General features: G+C 40.7%; 1 protein-coding gene across 3 annotated transcripts; it reads left to right on the top strand.

Annotated features, from left to right (window-relative positions):
- The first annotated feature begins 1,438 nt into the window (after positions 1-1,438).
- Positions 1,439-20,822, top strand: LOC125507942. Of its 3 annotated transcripts, none has more exons than XM_048672477.1 (36): positions 1,444-1,849; positions 2,009-2,096; positions 2,667-4,891; positions 5,231-5,345; positions 5,641-6,399; positions 6,495-6,795; positions 6,894-7,369; positions 7,950-8,076; positions 8,156-8,280; positions 8,388-9,058; positions 9,176-9,293; positions 9,380-9,496; positions 9,696-9,790; positions 10,203-10,354; positions 10,899-10,954; positions 11,044-11,257; positions 11,754-12,170; positions 12,263-12,540; positions 12,660-12,745; positions 12,825-12,911; positions 15,148-15,409; positions 15,497-15,919; positions 16,021-16,117; positions 17,161-17,471; positions 17,578-17,688; positions 17,803-17,970; positions 18,117-18,245; positions 18,346-18,435; positions 18,531-18,637; positions 18,759-18,907; positions 19,291-19,364; positions 19,435-19,530; positions 19,665-19,787; positions 19,899-19,982; positions 20,066-20,206; positions 20,325-20,822. In XM_048672477.1, the coding sequence occupies exons 1-36, from the start codon at positions 1,572-1,574 to the stop codon at positions 20,658-20,660; spliced, it is 9,486 nt and encodes a 3,161-aa protein (XP_048528434.1). In that variant the 5' UTR covers positions 1,444-1,571; the 3' UTR covers positions 20,661-20,822. The 3 variants fall into 3 exon arrangements, 2 of the variants coding, with proteins under 2 accessions (XP_048528434.1, XP_048528433.1); XM_048672476.1 differs by having other exon boundaries at positions 11,038-11,257; XR_007283152.1 differs by lacking the exons at positions 17,578-17,688; positions 17,803-17,970; positions 18,117-18,245; ... (7 more) ...; positions 20,066-20,206; positions 20,325-20,822 and having other exon boundaries at positions 1,439-1,849; positions 11,038-11,257; positions 16,021-16,327; positions 17,161-17,421.
- The last annotated feature ends 533 nt before the right edge of the window (positions 20,823-21,355 follow it).

The following is a 21,355-nucleotide window of genomic DNA, read 5'->3' as shown; positions in this document are numbered from 1 at the left end:
GGCGCGGGCGAGAGGGAGAGGAGCTAGGTTAGGGTGTGTTTGATCCGGAAATTTCGTGGAGGGTCTATTTATAGAGGTAGAGGAAGCTAGGAAGCTTCAAATGAGGTGCGGTTTTCGGCCACGCGATCGTGATCAAACGGCCTAGATAATGGAGGAGGTTTAGGTGGGTTTTGGGCCACTTTGGAGGGGTGTTGAGCTGCAACCGTTAGAGTATCAAACGAAGTCCAAATGGCACGAAACTTGACAGTGGTCTACTGGTAGTAAACCAAGGCCGCATGACAAGTCCCGGTCCAATCCGATAACGTTTAACACCCGCACACGAAAAGAGATAGAAAGGGACACAGGAGGATATAGAAGCGCCGGAATGCAAAACGGACAACGGGGATAATGTTCGGATGCATGAGACGAACACGTATGCAAATGCAATGCACATGATGACATGATATGAGATGCATGACAAAGACAAAACAGCACGAAGACAAAAACCCGACAACGAGGAAATATCATAACTTAGTGCCGAAATGGCAAGAGTTGTAATACAGATAAGGCAAGTTACATCCGAGGTGTTACAGTAGCCTTCCTCATCCTTAGTATTTATGATACAATGTTTTTTTTGTGATTCATCTGTGATATGTGTGTAGTCCACTGGGGTTATAAGTTGAAGTATAGCCTTGTTGAGCCATGCACTTGTGCACAGGATTGTTGCTATTGACTTCGAGGCCAAATATATTTATGTATCAAAGTGAATTAAGCTATTATCTCTTTCTCGTTTTTAGGCCCCGTAGGTACCCATGATCCTGAAGATAGATAAGGAGGAGGTTAAGCGCATGGATAAGTGCAAAGCTATGTCGAAAACCGGTGACATTACATAAGCTGATTGGGTAGCCTAAAAATTGACATTGCATAAGTTGAAATTGCTTAGACGACTGGTTTTCGAGTCAAGTCTACACGTGTGCAAAATAGGAAGCAACATCTGGACCGAGCTTTCGGGCTTTGAGCTTGTTTCCCGACCGAGTTCGAGGAAAGGATCATTTTCATGCTTCATGTTGGGCTCAGGTTTGCAGTTTGGGGTTCATGCTTTTTAAGTCCGCCTGACATATGATAAGGTCTACAGTGAATCAAAACAAAAATAAGTTTAAGTGTGTAACGTGAAATTTATAACAACGGATAAATCTGATATGAACTCCATCTATGTCGGATCCTACATATTCGATGCAACATGTTATTTTTTTTACTCTACATGACTAATAATATGGCAAATCCTATACATAAACATGACAATTTTATCTGTTTTTGCATGGAAAGTCTGGTCGTCGGACATCATATTTTTAACATTTTCCATAACAGAATTCTAAAATGAACTTGTCTATAGAAAAAACTAGGCGAGGCAGCAAATGATCCAAAACATCGCCTTCCTGCCGACAAACCTCCCCGGCCCCCCAAACCCCCAACCGCTCCAATCCGGACTCACCCCCGCCTCTCGAACTCGAAACCCCGATCACCTCACCTCCGAAGCATCCTCCGCTCTGCGCTTCCTCATCCATGGAATCCCGGGCCTAAACCATCCCCGTATGGGCCTCGCCGACGCGGCGCGCTCGCGGCTGCTGGCCGCGCTCCGGCCGTGGCTGGTGGCTGACCCGGCGGAGCTGCGGGTGGAGCTTGGCCCGCTCCGCTCCCGCGCCGTCGCGCGTGGGCTCCAGCTCGGCGCCGCGGCGCTCTCCGCGCCGGACTCCTTCCCCGCCAGGGTCGACCGCGCGGCCGTCGCCGAGGTCGAGCTCGCCGTCTCGCCCTGGGGCGCCCCCGCGCTCGCCGCAGTCCTGCGCGGTGTCGACGTCTCGCTCACCCTCAGGTATCCTCTTGCCCCGCAGCTCCCGCGTGCTATCGTGGCAATGAATTAGTAGCGGCTGTAGTATCAGGGAGACAGTGGGTACGTATGATGTCATTGTGTTCATTACATATGGCATTGTGTTTGTCTGAGGTCTGACGTCATTTTTTTGTAATCCTGAAGGGAGCCTGCACCGCGGAAGCAGCGGCCAGACATCAAGGAATGGGTATCCAAGGAGAAGAAGAGAGTGATTGCATCAATTGACCCTCAGGTACAAAATTCATGCTTGCATTATGCCCAGCCACAATTATTTTCAAGTCCTAATCTCTGTAGAATGCGAAACAACTGTCGATCACAAAGCACCTGCGTTTCGATTAGCATGCCAATGCTCGCATTTGATTGTGAGTCTTTGATCCTCTTCTTCTAGGGGATGTATGCCAGCGCTTCTGTATTTCCTGTCAATTCTCTGCAGTGGAGGTGATAATTCGACATGCCTTAGTGATAAGGACATGTACCACACCTGCATTATGCTGGAACAAAAATGTGACTGCTGAAGCAAGAAGTTAACGCGTGTACTTACTGCCGATGGTACCCCACTCGATGTATCTGTGCAATGCTAATACATAGATGCTAAGTATATTATGGTTAGGTTACGTAACTGTGGGGTTTCAAAAATGCTTTCTGTACTTGTAGGTTACACTAATCAGTCATTTAGACAGACTGCTTCTGTATGCAAAGTTCCTTCTGTGTTAATCATCACTAGCACTCATATTTTTAGTTATATTACTACGATGCTTGCTTACAAATTTGATCAAAAGCTGTGCCTTGTACTATTTGTTAGGGTGAAATATTGCATGAGATGATTGAAGGTCTAGTTAGCTCCCTGGAAGATAAGTTTACCTCGGGATTTGCCAGTGTACTTCTAAACTGTAGTCAGGTGCGGATTGATGATATCACAATACAAGTTCGGTATCTTGATGGCTCCCATGTTTTGGTATTGAGGGCAACTGACTTACAGTTAGGTCCTGAGCTTGTTTCTCGCAGTTCTCTGTTCAGAGGATTAGTTGGCTCTTCTATATCATCAATAAAGAAGAATCACCTTCTTGTTAAATGTAATGATTTTGAGTTTGTGATGAAGGAGAATGATTGTACAGATTGCACTGCATCTTTTACAGGCTTATCTGCTTGTGCTAGACTGGATAATCTCCAACTTGCTGCTTTTAGCATCCATGTTCCCAGTGCATGCTGCAAAATTTCACCAAAAGCTATTCCTTCGTTGATGGTGATTTTGGACATTACAAGTCAAAAGGAACACTACAAGACTAGGAGTGGTAGGGAGCTCTGGCAAATTGCTATGCAAAAGCTTGACAGTCCAATAGTAGGCCACAGATTTTCTTTAAGCAAGGCCTTAAGCTGTGCTACTTATTGGCAGCACTATGTTCATGCTTATGTGTTGTTGTTATCATTAGTCGGATATCCCTCTGACAAGGTGATAAAGAAGAATTGTGGTAGGGTGTCAAGGAACAGGAAAATGTTGGGAGCTATCAGAGATCATTGGGTAATTGTTCTTGAGTTGGAGGAGAAAGTTCCTGCAGAAGCTATTGCTAGAGCACGACGTGCTGCCCGTTCAAAACTTGCCATATCACAGCAACAGAACAAACAAGAATCATCAAAAACGCTTCTGGTTTCTTCCATAATGAAAATTCTCTCTCCTTTTTTATATTTATGGAGGTTTGTTGTATTCGCATTCTGGTCAGTGTTCAGAGCTAGGGATTCTGGAAACAAAACATGTAGATCCCGTGCACACATTTTTCCTGGTTTCTCTCATGATTCAGACATGGAGTTTCAGCTCGGAATTCACCTTGGAGAACTCTCTGTAATCCTGTTACCTATTGCTGATCACTCCATCGGCATGAAAAAGTTAAACAATGGAAGCAAGAGTTATCACAGTGATTTACCTTCGATACATTTGGTGATAAAATCATCATGCTTACTTTACTCAGCTGGTTGCATCACACAATCGCTGTTTTTTGTTGCTGGAGAACTGAAGGTTTTTCTCGCTGGTGTGCCGAAGTTGTCACGAGCGGATAATAGCAACACACTTGGGAGGAATTCATCTTTTAAAACTGCAGAGTTTGCCGAAGACACTGATTCAAAGATGATCCTCTGGAGTGATTCTGCCAGTATGCACCCATTTTCCGAAAAACAATCTGATGAATTTCCCCACAGTGATGGTTCGTCCACTGCTGTTCTACGGAGTGGTATGGAGAAACTGTGGAGGGAATGGATGTTAATCAGCAATTTATACAATGAATCTGGTGTGATACATCATGAAAAGCCTTCTGTTATTTTTGAAGTCAAATCATACGTTGTTGATCCTTACCAAAATATAAGTGGGTTTCACCAATGCAGATTTACAGTCGGTAAACTAAACCTTGATTTGGATTATCAGTGTGCTTCATCTACCTATATGCTGCATAGACAGTTCATGCATTACAAACATCTGAAAGAGCTAAACAGAAATATACCAAACCTTCCGATTCCTGGTGCCTCTATAACACCTGCAAGTGGAGTTCTTGATAAACTGAGATCATTCACTCAGATAATGAATATTGTGATGTCAGATGCTATTCCAGGAAATACCCTCCAGATTGAAGCACTGATTGCTGGTCCCAGTATCCGGTTATCCTTTGATAAAAACAATTTGTTGCAAAATTGCAAAAATAAGTATGTGCCCCTATTTTCTCGGATGAATAGCAGGACATCCTGCATAGTTCTCAGTCTGGCATATGTTGAATGTGCCATGTGGCCAGCATCTCTATCTACTCCACCGAGATCTAATTCACATGTCAAGGAATCACATAGTACATTTTGCATGAAGGAGGTGCAAGAACCTGTTTATCCTGCAACCGGAAGTAGTGCAAGACATGTTTATCCAGAGAATATTGAGTTGGATGCTTACTTCAAATTGGCTAATCTAACTCTCCTGATAGATAATTTAGAGACCAATCATCAGTGTCATGTATTTGGACCAATGTCGGCCAATTTCCAACTGTCAACAGGCAGGTATAATTTAATCTTCATTTTCATGGACTTATGAATCTGAAAATATTTTGATTTAGTACATCATCTGAACTGTTACTTTTGGGGTCTAGTATGAGGCATTGGGTTTAAATGGTTTTCTTAAGAGTTGTGTGAAATAGCGTCTATTCCAAGAAATTGCAATGAATATACTGTTAGTTTCTTTTATATATTTTAAAATTGTTCCTCAACACTTGAAGCTCAGCATTTTTACAATTAACTCTTAAATCAAAAATTAGCTGCCATGGCCTGAATTATCATGAGTCGAGTGTGTTTCGTCAAAGATTTTTCTGTTGACAATCCTTTTCTATGTGCACCTTCCAGGAAGTATGTGCATTCCTTCTTCGCAGACAGAAACATTCTGTCAATGAACTTAGGAGGAGGAATTGTTGGTTGCATAGCTTTGTTCTACATGGATGAATTGTTTACTGTTTGCCAGGTTTGTGCGTGCACAAGTTATAAGTTTTTCAACGTTATGGAATCTAAGGACATTTTGTAGAATTTTTTCAGTAAACATAGTGACCTATGATATTTTGTTACTTGTGGCAATTGTTAGATGTGTAGTCATACAAGAGCTGAATTGTGCACGACTTGGATGCAGAATCATGTCAGATTCCAGATTATAAATGACAAATAAAAAACTAGTTCTATTCCCATTGCTGTTAATTTTTCTGTGCTTGGTATTCTATCCTATGCCCGTTGTTGTGGTCAGTAACAGTATGCCATCGTTACAGCTTATTGAAAGTATGCATCTGGTGGCATTGAATTCTGACTTGGTTAATGTTAAGTATTCCCAAGATTTTATTGGAAGGCTAGCATCGTTCTGCAATAAAACTGTGGTGGGGAGCACAAGAGATCTTGGCATTGATCGTATTGCCCAGGAAGAATCAATTGACTCTCATACAGAACTCATAGTTGAAGTGGAACCAACATACATCATCTTTAGTACTTCACGTGGTGGACTTTTTCCGAATCCTGCCGTCTTTGTCAACAACACCATAAACTACATCAGCAGCTCTCCTATATTTGAGGGAATAACAACACAGGAATTGCATGATATGTTAGCTTTGGGTGTTGGGTTCTGCATCAGAAGTTCTTCTTTGAAACTTCTGCTTGGTGGACAATGTACAGACATCCTTGTTAGTTTATCCGGAATTCAGTCTGTGGTATTCGAGAACCAAGTTGAATACACAACTATGCTTAGTAGTTTACCGTATAACAAGAACCAGTTCATTATAACAGAATGCACCTTCCATCTGCGTGCTGGGCCCACTAAAGATAGCTTGACCCTTGTGAAAATGGAAGATGAATCTAGAAGTGGTCGTGTTTCTGATTCTTTGGGAATTTGCTATTCTATTGAAATTGAATTTACAGAGGTTTATATTGGAGACTATAGGGTTCACAACTATTTAACTGAAGTCAATCAACCCAGTAGACAGAAAATCTCTCTGTTGATCGATGATAATCTTCAAATTTTCAAATGCAAAATCCAGGTTAGAGAAATCAATATTCTCTCTCAATTGTTCCCAAGTAACACCTTTTCTGGTTATTTTAATACTAAGACATTCTCAATAACTTTGATTTGCAGGGTGGCTTGATCTTTCTTGAAACAATTTTCTTAGCTAAGCTTGTTTTCTGTTGCAAAATTTATTTTTGGCTGCTTATGGATCTCCCAGTGTGGGCAACTTCAAATTTAGCCAAAGAATCAGTAACTTCAGTCTCTGCAAAAAGTGACCCTAATGTGATCAACGGTTATACACAGGGGGAAGTATCACCGGTGTCTTTAGGTGTTCATTCACAAAGTGAGGAATCCCATTTGAATGCTATCAAATGTCTAGATATTGATTTATCTCGGATTTCTATTACACTTGCTGTTGCGGATGAACCTGGTAACTGAGCTTATAAACTCATTCACTTTAATGCACTGCCAAGGAGAGAATTTAACCTGTTTTTTTCAGATAATTTAATGTTCTTTCCATGCACTTAGGTACATATCAGGGATTAACTCTCGAAGTTGACGCAAGTTTTCAACTATTGAATTTTGGCATGAAGATTTTGTTTGAGGTGAAGTGTCTTTCAGTCTCCACTATTAGTAGTATGCCCAAGAGTGCCCATGAACAATTGAGAGATGTGCCAGCACCCCGTTTTCGGTCCAGAAAGTCTACTGTTCTTACATCTCAGTCTGAAATTCAAGAATATCTTCCATTTATAGAAGCGGATAATGGTGTTACCCATGATCGTGATGCTCCTGCAAGTTCAACTTCTACATTAGAAAGTTCAACAGGCCATACACTTGAATTTTCTTCACATAAGAGTTATATCCTCAGCCATTTCTCTACTTCTCTTAAGATAGAGAAAAAACAATTGGATAGAGATTCTAATTTGATGTGTTTAAGTGGTGATTATTGTGGAAACGGTTTTGTTTCTGGTTTGGAGGTGACAATATCATTATCAAGCATTGAGGTGATTTCTCAATCTTACCTGCCATCTTTTGGAGTTGGTAGTTTTTTTTATTACCAATACTAGCTAGATGTTCCTGCTCTTCTGTGCTTTCTCTACAATTTATAGGAATTGCTAGTGCTAAATTATGAGATAGCCCTTCAGCATCCTGTTTTAGATCCTGTAGAAAATGAATTTGGAAGTTCTGGTCAAATTTGTGTTCAACACTGAAGCTCCATGGTTATACCTGTATATTGCCACTGTTGCTATCCTATTGTTCCTTGAAGCATGTCATATTATAGGCTAGCACCTTATTTACAGCTGTGTGTAATTTGCTCCACTTAACCAGGATTACTTTTTTAATAGTTATTCTCATCAAATTTACTTCTTTTGCGAATATACACCATTTGTATCCACTTCTTTGACAAATACACACTTTTGGATATAATATGTCCTGCAAGGAACATGGAAATTCATCCATTGCAGTATGAAATCTCTGATCATCCTATCATTCTATACTGCGATTTAAGGTTGTCTAGGGTTTACCTTTCATACAATATACAACACATTTTCTTCTATGAGTTAACTATCTGGATCTATGCAGATGATCTCGTCATTACTTGCTCCTTTCCATGGAATGCTGAGTTCTACTGCAACTCAGAAGGAAATACAGATTGGTGACACCACTCAGCAAGAACAGCTGGATAATATAGATTGTACTATACCTGATGGTAGTTATCCTTAATGACATCAACTTGATTCTTGTCACTTAAATTCACTGTGCTAACCCATGTACTACTGTCACAATAGGAGCAATTGTGGCTATACGAGATCTTGATCAACAGATGTATGTATCAGTCAAAAATATTGGAATGAAGTATCAAGTGGTCGGTGCATACCATTATTCCCTTGCTGGTGAACATGCATTATTTAAGGTATTTGTACCTATAATACAGTTATGAATTTCTCACTAATAATATTCAGCTGACTGGATGATGTAGAAAATGTGCACGGGTGTAAAATCATTTTGACCTATTTTCAGGTGAAACACCATAAGAGATGGGGGTCAGACACACCATATATTTCTCTTTTATCTTTATGTGCAAAAACTGATGAAGGCAAAGAGCTGGCCCTTAGTTTCTCCCAAGGATCAGATTTGGTTGAAATTTCTTCATTTGTTGACAAGCCTTGTTCACTGTGGAGCTTGTTTCCTCTCGGGTTTGATAGTTTTGAGGATGACGAAGATGATGGTAATTCTTGCAAGGTTATTTCAAGTAGTTCTTACCATCTTGTGAACAAGAAAAACAATTATGGCATTGCATTTGTGGATGGTCTACTGGAGTTTGTGAAAAAGCCAGGAAATCCATTTAAGTTGAAGATTTTGGATGAATCTCTATTCTCTGATGTTGCAAGGCTCATTGTTCCCAATATGAACTTGGATGGTAACTCTTATTTGGATGTGGAAGATGAGTTGCCTTCTGCTGTAATGGATAGGTTGGAAACTGTTGCAAGTTCACAACATATAACCATCAGTATTGATAAGATTGTTTTTACCATTACGCATGAAGTGTTTGATACTGGTGATGTTTTTCCACTGGTCCAAAACTGCATAAATGATATCCGTGTTGTCACACAAATATACCCATCCAAGATCAGGATTCTAAGTTCATTCAAAGTTTCAGGGCAGTACTTCGATGCCCGCAAAAATATGTGGTATGTGTTGTGCTAAATTCTCAATAGTCATTGCTATGTTGACTAATGCTGTTTTTAGTTGTTTTTTCAATGTTGAGTTGGAGATTGGAATCTGAGTTATTTCTATCTTACATACAGGGAGGACCTTATCTCACCTATCACTTCCTATGTGTTCTTACGATTTAGATTTTTCAACCAAGATTCAGTTACTAGACGTAGCAGGACCCCACTGCGTTTCTTCTTTCATTTAAAGCAGGTTCAATTCTTTATTAATATGCCTATTTTGAACTAGTCAAAATTATTTTTCTGTAACATGATTTTGCATCTCCTTCATTCTTGCAGGTGGATATTTTCATAAATGAGCTTTCAGTTGACATGCTGCTTTATTTGGTCGGGAAGTTAGGCTTGATGGGTCCATATGCTGTGAGAAACTCAGCTATTTTTCCTAACTGCTGCAAGGTTTGAACTTGAACTGTTCTATATAAATATTGTTACAGTCTTGGAAATGATATGTTTGATTGATGATTTTTGGGGCTTACCATATGCTAGACTTTGTTTCAGAGGTTATGTGTTGCACCATGCATCAATGCTTCTGATTTTAGTTTCATAGTGGATTCTAGTTTACTGTTCTATGAGCATATACCCATTACTTCTGCAGATAGAGAATAACTCAAGGCTGGCACTTGTATGTCATTTTCAAAATAATGGGGACGCAATAGTTCCTGGACAACAGTCGACTTCAGTTTTCTTGAGGTCTGTTCATTTTGTTGCTTATCTAAACAATTTATTTTTTCAGCATCTTAGCAAGGTATACATTCTGTACATTGTCACCAACAAATGGTGTATGACTAAAATAGTCCTGCAGGTGTTTAATCATAAAATGTGGTGTAGGTTTAGGAAGCCAGATGGAGTAACATTTATAGAGCATGCTTGCGATTTTAGTCTTTCGATATTTAGAACCTCATTTGTGCTGATTCTCAGAATAGACATTCAGCTCTTGACCAAAGTTTTTGGTGCCTTTAAATTGTCCTTCACTGTTTCCGCACTGATGAGTCTGGCTTTCACGCCCTTTTAAAGTATTTGTAATAGTTTTGGTTCCTTTTCTATTATTGCAATGCTCTTTTGTTATTTTCTCACGTTCTTCTTATGTTGCCTTCTACTACAGGAATTTTGTATTTGATGATAATCGCCCACATGATCAGAGCTTAGTTTCTATTTCTTTATTCAAGGAAGGGGCATTTTCAACTGCTCCAATCAATATTCCTCTCCATGAGTCTGGCATCTACGCATGGAGAACCCTAGCATCGTCTCTCAAAGGTACTTCTTTCCACAACTATATTCATCAAAGTTCAACACCACAGGGTTGGATTTTAGATTTCTGTTCTGTAAATCGTCTAGTTTCAAGGCTTTTGTTGCTTGATTCAAAGACTCTTATCTTTGAACTCTTCTTGTAGAGGATTATGGTTATTTGTTTCAGATAAGCAGTGTTAAAATTAACTATGTCTTGTTTACACACAACGCTATATTCCTGGTATAATCTTGTGGTATACCTCAGCTTAAAGAGTTTATACATGTATTTCCAAGGAAAGTTGCTCATGGACTTGTACACAAGGACACTCTTGTACCCTGATATACTTGTTCTGTTTAACAAAATTTGATATACATGATACCAATCCATTCTGAAGGCAATGGGTTCTCCATTTAAGAACTGGGAATGTATATATTCTATTGTCTTGTCTTGTTAGACTCGGAAGTCTGACTGGCAAGCCATGTTCTAGGCTTCTAACAGTTACTTTCAGTTTTATTTGTGGAGTGATTACTGTATTTTACTGTGATGTTTTTGTTCCTCTGAGCACTGTAGATTCAAGACGCTTCTCTGGACCATTTGTTGTGGTCAAGGTGTCCCAGAATTCTGTGGTAGGAAAGCAAATGCTTCTGTATTTTATGTTAGCCACTGAATATTTCATGATCGTGTTTTCTCATTGTTAATTGTTGACTAGTTGCAGGAAGGTCTATCGCTTTCAGTCCAACCTTTGTTGAGGATATATAATAAGAGTGACTTTCCCCTTGAACTTCGGTTTCAGAGGCCACAAAATGAGAATGAAGAGGCTGCGCTTGTCACAGTTCGAAGCGGTGACATGGTTGATGAATCTACTGGAGTACTTGACGCTATGAATTTATCTGGAGGATCCAAAAAAGCGCTGATGTCTCTAGCCCTTGGCAAGTAACTGTACCTTTCCTTGGCATAACATTATCATCTGCTATGTGTGATCTAATATCTCATGACTTACTGCATTGGTGTGTAAGAAAATATGTAGGAATGAGGTGATAAAATGTTCTTAATATCTATATAATTTGGTAAATTTCCTTTGTCCAAACTATAACTATCGGGTCTGTTTCAGACATTAACTTCCTTTTTTTGCGAGTCTCCGTCTGCTTTCTTAATATGATTTGTGCAATGGTTTCTGTTGTGCATTCTAACAATAATACTGCCCTGGACAGTGGTCGTAACTTTCATTTATGACTTACATAGTAGCGTGATATGGATAATGCATGCGTAGTGAACTTCATACTCATCCCCACGAAATATGCCATCTTGTGTTGTACGTAGTTCAATTCCTTACGGTTGCACCTTTTATCGAACAACCAAATATGTTTCTTCTTTATTTCTGTAGCTCCGAGGGGCACTTCTCTAACTATTGTTCTCGAATTTCAGGAAATTTTATGCTGTCAATTAGACCTGAGATGTCCGAACACTCAAATCTGAGCCATGCAACTTTATTCCAATGGTCAGAAGACATAACCGGTGAAAAAGCAGTTCGCATATCTGGTGTTATAGAAAAACTTAATTACAACATAAGAAAAGCCTTCAGTATTGATTCCATGAAGTCTTCTTTCAGTTCTTTGAGTTGCCCTGTTTCCGTTGATGGTCAGCATGTGACGGATCTTTATTTTTTGATTCATACTCTGGCTAGAGATGTGCCTTTGCAGCCTACAAATGGTACTCGTGTGTCTGGCAGGAGTGCATCAGTGGCATTACAGCTGCAAAGAGAAATTTTTATATACCCGACTGTTCAAGTGTACAATTTCTTGCAGACAGACATACATGTGCTTCTGACTGACTCCAAACCGGGTAAAGTCTTATTCTATTAGCATTTAACTGTTGAAGAAAGCAAACAAAAGAAATGCTATGTTAACTTAGTGTTTTGTACTATGATATTGTAGAGAATACCAGAGACGATAATTTTGGCCTCATTGGAAAGGAGGCAACAATTACAAGTGGTTCAAGCGCTTATTTCTATGTGAATCCTGCCATGTTTAATTTTTCAGTCACACTAATTTCATATGGTTCAAAGTCCAAGGCAGCTAATAGTGCCGATTGGGCCAAGAGAATGCAAAAGCAGACAGCTCGAGCTCAATTCCTTGATCTAGAATTAGAGTTTGTTCCTGGGAAGTTTCATTCTTCTTTAAGACTGTTGCGTCAGGAGAAAGGCTTGCTGGAGGTAGAATGAGGCGACGTTATGTTTTTCACTTTCCAGTGATATCTGCTGATACTGCATGCTTTACAAAATTTGATGATATCAAAATGATGTACCTGATGACTGATCTTTTGATTGTTCAGGTTGCTCTTTTCACAAGATATACACTACAAAATACAAGTGACTACCCCTTGCTGTGCACAGCTTCTGGTCAAAAACCACTACCCGCGTATGTGATGCTGAATGTAATGCTAAATAATTGGTAAGCATTCTTGCAGAGTTGCTCATATGGTGCTGATTTATTGCAGGTTTGAAATTGGAAAAGGCAATATTAATCTTCCTCCACAGAATGGTTGTATTTTGCCCTCAATGTCAATGAGCTCCTGGTTTACAAAGTAAGCAAGCAATCACCCTGAGTTTTGTTCATTTGTTTGTTAATCCTTGATGTAATCCAGTAGCTCAGGCACAAAAGGCAATCCATTAGAGCTGGTATAACATTCATTTAGTTCCGGGTTTATATCATAGTGTCTCTGCAAATTGTCAATAATTTCCGTACTTGATTGCTACCTGTTGTGCTGTCATAATGCTTGTTGATGGATTGCCTAGCCCTTTCCATCAGTTCATACTTTTTGTTGTGTTGGCTAGTGCATGAAGCTTAACATGATATCAGCGCCTAAGGTCTTGAGTTCAAGTCCTAGTTTTCACAATTTATCTAAAAAATGTTGTTGCCCCCTCTGTGTCCACGTATAGCCCTCTTGAGCCATACCTCTGAGTCTATTCACGTGTTGACTTCCCGCCTCACACGTGAGGGGCTGTTGAAGTGTATATGTGGATTGCCTGGCCCTTTCCATCAGTTTGGATTTTTGGTTGCATTGGCTAGTGCATGAAGCTTAACAATGCTAACTCAAACAGTACTATTTTTGCAATAATTTCTTGGGATTGGTAAAACATCAGGGAAATATATATACTGAAGGGACATTCTCTATTGTAATCCATGTCCAAAAGGCATGAACTGGCCGGACCTGAGTTGACTATCAAGGTTTTAAGTTCCCCCCATCTTTAGTTCTAACAACCTGTGCATTCTATGTAAAACAGTAGAGAATAATTACTGTAGTTCGTGCAACTGACTGAGAAAATCGGAACCAGCTGATTCCAGCCATAGGACTTCATAACAGCTTTAGTGGACCTTTGCAGATGTGTCAATTCAAATGAATATTTTCTTCATTTTGTATTTTTTCTGAGCAAAAGAAGGACTTGCATATGGAGAGATATAGGGAGCAAAAGAAGGACTTGCATATGGTGTTCATTGACTTGGAGAAGGCCTATGATAAGATGCCGCGGAATGTCATGTGGTGGGCCTTGGAGAAACACAAAGTCCCAGCAAAGTACATTACCCTCATCAAGGACATGTACGATAATGTTGTGACAAGTGTTCGAACAAGTGATGTCGACACTGATGACTTCCCGATTAAGATAGGACTGCATCAGGGGTCAGCTTTGAGCCCTTATCTTTTTGCATTGGTGATGGATGAGGTCACAAGGGATATACAAGGAGATATCCCATGGTGTATGCTCTTTGCGGATGATGTGGTGCTAGTTGACGATAGTCGGACGGGGGTAAATAGGAAGTTAGAGTTATGGAGACAAACCTTGGAATCGAAAGGGTTTAGGCTTAGTAGAACTAAAACCGAGTACATGATGTGCGGTTTCAGTACTACTAGGTGTAAGGAGGAGGTTAGCCTTGATGGCCAGGTGGTACCTCAGAAGGACACCTTTCGGTATTTGGGGTCAATGCTGCAGGAGAATGGGGGTATTGATGAAGATGTGAACCATCGAATCAAAGCCGGATGGATGAAGTGGCGCCAAGCTTCTGGCATTCTCTGTGACAAGAGAGTGCCACAAAAGCTAAAAGGCAAGTTCTACAGGACGGCGGTTCGACCCGCAATGTTGTATGGCGTTGAGTGTTGGCCGACTAAAAGGCGACATGTTCAACAGTTAGGTGTGGCGGAGATGCGTATGTTGAGATGGATGTGTGGCCACACGAGGAAGGATCGAGTCCGGAATGATGATATACGAGATAGAGTTGGGGTAGCACCAATTGAAGAGAAGCTTGTCCAACATCGTCTGAGATGGTTTGGGCATATTCAGCGCAGGCCTCCAGAAGCTCCGGTGCATAGTGGACGGCTAAAGCGTGCGGAGAATGTCAAGAGAGGGCGGGGTAGACCGAATTTGACATGGGAGGAGTCCGTTAAGAGAGACCTGAAGGATTGGAGTATCACCAAAGAGCTAGCTATGGACAGGGGTGCGTGGAAGCTTGCTATCCATGTGCCAGAGCCATGAGTTGGTTGCGAGATCTTATGGGTTTCATCTCTAGCCTACCCCAACTTGTTTGGGACTAAAGGCTTTGTTGTTGTTGTTGTTGTATTTTTTCTGATTTAGAAAGATTGCCACATTGCTCTATGTCTTGATGATATTTGGTTATGTAAATGCAAGTATGGGAAAGCCAGGATTGTGTTCATTTGGTTTATCTGTAGTGCCTATATAGAGCAGTTTGTGATTATCTATGCCTTCTCTGGCACCAAGTCTGCAAACATGTTTAACTATGTAAATTGACAATCTGACACATGACAGGTCAAATAAACTGCGAATAAGCCTGCATGACGAGAAAGGATCAGAAGCATTTATTGATTTAGAAGCATTATCTGGTTTCACTGAATTTTTTCTTGAGATCCACGATGATATATTTCCCCATCGGATGGCAGCTTTCGGCATGTCTTTACAACCTGTTATTTATGGCTTGCATGTGTCATCACAAGTTGTATTAATCGTGCCAAGATATGTGATCTCAAATGAGTCTGCTGCTGCAGTTGCTGTTCGCCAATGTCTTGTTCAGGTGTTTCATTTTTGCTCTGACAAGTATTTACTGGTTTGTGATTGCAGTCTCATTTGGTACTCATGAATTTGGTTGTCATTTGACTAGGATGACATAGATGGATTGACAATTGAAGCTAAACAGAGGGCTACCTTACAGACATGGAAACCTGGAAAAAAGCGAGAAGGAAACTACTTTGATTTGTTTCTTAAGAAGCACAAAAATGTATCCGAGGATTCACTCATTTTTATCCAGTTTTGTCCAAAAGAAACAGGGTATGGTTGGTCTGGACCAATTTGTGTTTCATCAATCGGCCGTTTTTTTATGAAGTTTAGAAGATCAGAAGATATGGTAATAGATGGGATTAACAAAGACACTTTACAAGACGGGAAGCTGAAACAGTTTGCTTCTGTTGATGTTGTTCAAGAGAATACATCTTTTGTTCTACACTTCACCAAGCCACCAAAGGTTGCACTACCATATCGGGTAGAGAATTGCTTGAATAAAGCATCTATCATGTATTTCCAGAAGGTATGTGTATATTTCTAGATTCTTTGATATAATCTTATCAGCAGAACTACAATGTATTGTGACATTATTGATAAAATCTTGAATTTCGCTGGACTTTCTAGGATTCAGACGAATCAGATATGTTAGGCCCTCAAGAATCAGAACAGTATGCATGGGATGACTCGAGTTTACCCCGGAAGTTGGTTGTGCGCATTGTTGGCAAGTTCTTATATCCTAATTCCCAAGAGTTACCTCTGTTGATAAATGTGTTATGTTGCCGGTTGTAGTAATTATGAAACTGATTACTGTCCCCAAAGGGCTGCACTACTCCACCACTGAAATATTGCATGCCTCTGCAAAGCACGAATTCGAAATATCAATGAATAGAGCACCGAGCTAGCAGTTACTCCACCAGTTAGTGTTTGAATGGTAAACAGATGTTTGTGAACCTTACTTTATGGAAAGTGAATTTTATATCTATACGAGTGGAAAACGTTAGCAATCTATCGTATCACATTGTGTGTGAATATATCACAATTTACAATATTGATGCCTACCAAGTAATCTATGCTTTTGTTTACTTATAAGCTAATGCTGGAGACAAATGAACCCCATATCTAACTGCCTGTTCGGCATCCCTCCGCTCAGCAACTCCGGTTCGGAGCGGAGTGGCATGCAGGCTATAATTTAGGGAGCGATTAGAACCGAGCTCCGCGCGCTCCGCTCCATAGATCGTTGCCGAACAAGGCTTAAGAATGGTGTGCAACACAATTATTCATTGTTAAGAAAACATTGTTGTTGATATGTGTCTGGTTATTCTCATGAATTCTCGTCTTAAGAGGCCTTTCACTATTTGGTGAGATATTTCTCTTAACTCTAGTACATACTAGTGCTTAGGTTTTTGCACGTGCTTGGCTCAGCTCATCTAGTCTAGAGTTTATCCATGCCCATTTTTCGTTTTCTCAAGGGGAAAATTGTATACAAGGCCCTGGCAGTATATTTACGAGAAAGGGACTATACAGAGAATAATCGCAGAAGAGCACAAGTGATCGAACAACAGACTAGGGAGCCTTAGTTTACCCATGCGGGCATCAACTTTTTTTCAGTAATAGAACTTCTCCCTTCTTGAGTTCATCATTGTACCGGAGCATGGGTGAAAACCCGATACACTGTTGGAGGCCCTATCAACTTTCATACACTGTTTTTAATTGCTCACAATGTTCTTTAATTATATTTCTAACCTGCTGATTGATTTTCCACAGATACACCAGCACTCCGTGAAATTAAAATTGATAAGATCAGTCCATGGAAGCCATTCTTGAAGATGCGAAGCAGGCTCAATCTGGATTTCTCGTTTAGTAATGGACTCAGTTCAGAAAAACAAGGATTTGATGATTCATTTGGACTGAGGGTGTTTAAGATTGGCTATGAAGTATATGCCGATGGTTTAACCAGAGTTCTACGGATATGTGAACAGGCAGAGAATCCCAAAGCTGAGAAAATTCAACGGCCTATAGCACATGCACAGTTCAGAATATCTTATATGTGTATTCATCTTCTTGATAAGGGCCAGGTTTGTTCTCTTCTAAGTTCACTCAGCCTGAGCATGACGATATCATTTCTAACTTTTGCAGTTCTATTTTGATTTATTTTATCTTGTAATTTTCTCCTTGTCGAAGAGCGACGAAGTGCTTCAGTCACCCTCTACAATCTTAATGGCAACATTTCAGCGTGTATCTGCTGATTCAGTTATCACAGATAGACACAAGAATGTGGATGTTGCAGTTTATGTAAGTATAGATCCTTGTAACTTTAATTCTGGATGCTGATCGCCACATTTGACTTGATTGTGTGTGGGTGGAAACAAAACTTGCTCTATTTTCTGAAACATGAAATCCTTGCAGTCAGTAAACGTGGATGAAAAGTGGGATGGAGCTTCCTTCGGATCAGTTTTGAGGATGAACAAGCTTCAGGGTGATGCTCTCAATGAAAATATTCTTCGTATAGTTTGTGTACTAAATTCATCGAATTCCAGTGTCAAACAAGTCCACTACTGTTCCATAATTCTGCAGGTATGAAATCAGTGTGCTTACATCTTGTTAATACCTGGAAGATTCTGGTCTTAGAGTACTTCTTTTGTTTCTATAGTCGGTTCCTTTGTTGTTCACTACAAAATGCCATAATCATAAGCCCTCTAACGAAAAAAAGGATGTCACAGCCGATTGATCTGAAGGTTGATGAGGAAACGTTAATGAAGCTTGTACCATTTTGGAGAACATCCCTTGCTCCTGCTGGTACACCGAGCACACAATTTTATTTTAGACAATTTGAAGTACATCCAATTAAGGTGCCCTGCTTTTCCTTTTGTTTATCTTCTTTGATTGTGACATTATAGTTTTAATATTGAGTTAATGATTGGGTTTTGTTTATGAATCTGATGTCTAAAGATCATTGCAAGCTTTCGTCCTGGAAGATCACAGACATCTTACAGCTCTTCTCAAGAGGCTCTGAGAGCGCTATTGCACAGTGTTGTAAAGGTACTTCTAAAGCAGCTCTCGAGTTACTATTCCTTGGTGCTCAATTCATATTTAGTTCTTTAAAATCATTTTGTTCTACCTATTCCTTTTCCTAGGTGCCCGAGATAAGTAATTCAGCGGTGGAGCTCAATGGTGTTCTCCTAAATCATGCTTTGGTTACATTCCGTGAGCTATTTTTAAAATGTGCCCAGCATTATTCATGGTACATCAACGATTATTTGTCCAAAAGCTATGGCTGTACTGTTTTTTCCCATTTCTTATGGTGTTATCTGTTCAGTTTTGGTTATCCAAACACAAGACTAATCTGGAGTAATTGATAATAGGTATGTCCTGAGGGCAATCTATGTAACAAAGGGAAGCTCGTTGCTTCCTCCATCTTTCGCCTCGATGTTTGACGACTCGGCTTCATCTGTTCTTGATGTTTTCTTTGACCCTTCTGATGGCTCACTCAACCTCCCTGGGCTTACCATAGGTAAAATGTGTTATGTGTTCTTTGGAGAAAGATTCGTGATAATTGTAGTATCATCGGATTATTCTTTCAAACAAGATCCACGTTCTTTTTAAGAAGATACTTTTACTGATCTATAGGGTCCTGTCCTATTTTGAATGATGTCTGCTGCCAAAACTTTAACTGTGATGTTTATTCGAGGTTCTTTCTGTCGTGACTTTGCATGTTCTTCTGAGGCATGAACTATGTTGGAACATTGACTATCTTAGGCAACCACCATCATAATATCTATCTTTTTCATCTAAAAATTAGACTATTTTATACTTCGATATAGACATAAATTTATGGCTTTATTTTCTGATTCTTCTAGAATACTCTGTGACTTTCCTCATTTGTGGCTTGTGCAGGCATGTTTAAGTTTATAAGCAAAAATATGAAATCAGGTGGAACAAAGCGGTACCTTGGTGACCTTGGGAAAACTGTGAGCTTCTGAAACTTGCTGGATCCACAATGACCTTTAATGGATTAATCTAATGTTGGGTCTTCTGTAGGTTAAAACTGCAAGTTCAAATGCTCTCTTTGCTGCTATCACGGAAGTTTCAGATAGCGTTGTGAAAGGAGCAGAAACAAATGGTTTAAATGGAATGGTACAGGCGTACATCCCTGCTCTCTCCTGCCAAGTCCACCCTTTTCTGAAAGGAATCATGTGATTACACAGGACATTGGACTTCTGCCTTGCAGTCATAAATAAAAAGTATAAAGCAATTTTCCTCTTTCGTAGGTTACCGGCTTCCACAGAGGCATGTTGAGGTTGGCAATGGAGCCATCTGTGTTAGGGCAGGCTATAATGGAGGGTGGTCCAGACAGAAAGATCAAACTTGATCATAGCCCTGGACTTGATGAGGTTCTGCCTAATTAGTATTATTATTACTTTCGAAGCTTATTATGGCTTATGTTCACAACTTACTGCGACATGACACTATTTTTTCTAAACATGCCCTCTGTCGCTGCTCAGCTATACATCGAAGGGTACCTGCAAGCCATGCTGGATGTCATGTATAAACAAGAGTACCTTCGTGTGAGGGTGATTGATGACCTGGTAACTTCATTTCCTTGTGTCTGTTTGCCTTTGCTCTCTATACACCGCATGTTCTCATCATCGTCGGCACTTTGCCTTTCCAGGTTTTCCTAAAAAATCTACCACCGAATAGCGCTCTCATAAATGAAATTGTGGAAAACGTGAAGGCCTTTCTCGTGAGCAAGGCATTGTTGAAAGGAGACGCCTCTACGGTTCGGTCTTGGCGCCGTCTGCGAAATGAGCCTGTAAGTTTCTTCTATTGACACTAAACCGCTAATGTCGAGGCAGAGAGGGCTCTCTTATTCTATATCTCAGATGAGGAACATGACATGAAAACAAATGTGGACCTGTTGCTGCCTGCAGGAGTGGAAGATTGCGCCGACGGTGCTCACCCTGTGCGAGCACCTGTTTGTGAGCTTCGCGGTGCGCCTGCTGCACCAGGAGGCCACCAAGGCCATAGCGGAGGCCACGACCAAAGTGAAGGGACAACTCACTGGAGGCGAAGACGAAGGCGAATCGTCGTCCGGCGGAGGAGCCCTGGTTAAGCAGGGCAGGCTGTGGACGGTTGGCAGGTTCGCGGCTTCAGGCGTCGTCGCCTACGTGGACGGCCGGCTGTGCCGCCACATACCCAACCCAATCGCCAGGAGAATCGTGAGCGGGTTCCTCCTGAGCTTCATCGACAGGAGGGACGACGAATAGGCAGAGGCAGGCAATGCGATGCGATCGCTGGCCGCCATGTGTAGCCAGCTTTGTACAGCAATTTTGGCCCCGGCATGTGCATACTTTGCGCACGGAACATTTTATCCGGGTTTTCTCGTCGAGCTTTAAGTTTGGCCTGAAATTTGGAACTTTTCTTCCTTCTATAGTCGATCACAGGAAGAACGCATACACTTTCTCAAAAAAAAAAGAGAGGAAGAACGCATACACTCACATATACCACATGTATAAAGTATAGATGCTACGCCGGAATTAACGGGGATAAATGATAAATCCTCCAATCTACTCTTGAAAGCATGAGTTGAAAAAAAAATCTATCTTCGACTTTGACGCCGCCCTTTGTTGGATTTCATCGACCGCACGACTTCGGTGGGTTTTCCCTTGGCGTCTCCCGGCATTGGCGGAGGTGCAAGATCATTCTAGATCAGCAAATATGAGAAATTGAAGAAACAAAATCAGTAAGTACGACAGCTGGAGTGGAACGGCACACATGCAGCACGCGAGATCGACGTGTTCAGACTTCAGTGTCAGCTGTCTCGGCCGGTTTGGTCGGCAGGAGATCTAGCAGAGATTCGAAAAGAGTTAAATGCACTGGAAGTCCTAAAAGTTTTGTCGTTTTGTCACTTTAGTCCTAATTCTTTCAAAATGCACCTTTAGGTCCTAATTCTTTAGTAAGT

The sequence above is a fragment of the Triticum urartu genome, chromosome 5 (genome assembly GCF_003073215.2).
Source record: "Triticum urartu cultivar G1812 chromosome 5, Tu2.1, whole genome shotgun sequence".
Taxonomy (NCBI): Eukaryota; Viridiplantae; Streptophyta; class Magnoliopsida; order Poales; family Poaceae; genus Triticum; species Triticum urartu.
This window is presented reverse-complemented; position numbering and strand designations above follow the sequence as displayed.

Coding starts and splice junctions, on each gene's coding strand:
- LOC125507942 (XM_048672476.1), top strand. CDS start 1,572: ATGGGCCTCGCCGACGCGGCGCGCTCGCGGCTGCTGGCCGCGCTCCGG. Junction 19,788..19,898: donor ATAGCCCTGGACTTGATGAG/GTTCTGCCTAAT, acceptor GTCGCTGCTCAG/CTATACATCGAAGGGTACCT. Junction 19,983..20,065: donor TGAGGGTGATTGATGACCTG/GTAACTTCATTT, acceptor TTGCCTTTCCAG/GTTTTCCTAAAAAATCTACC.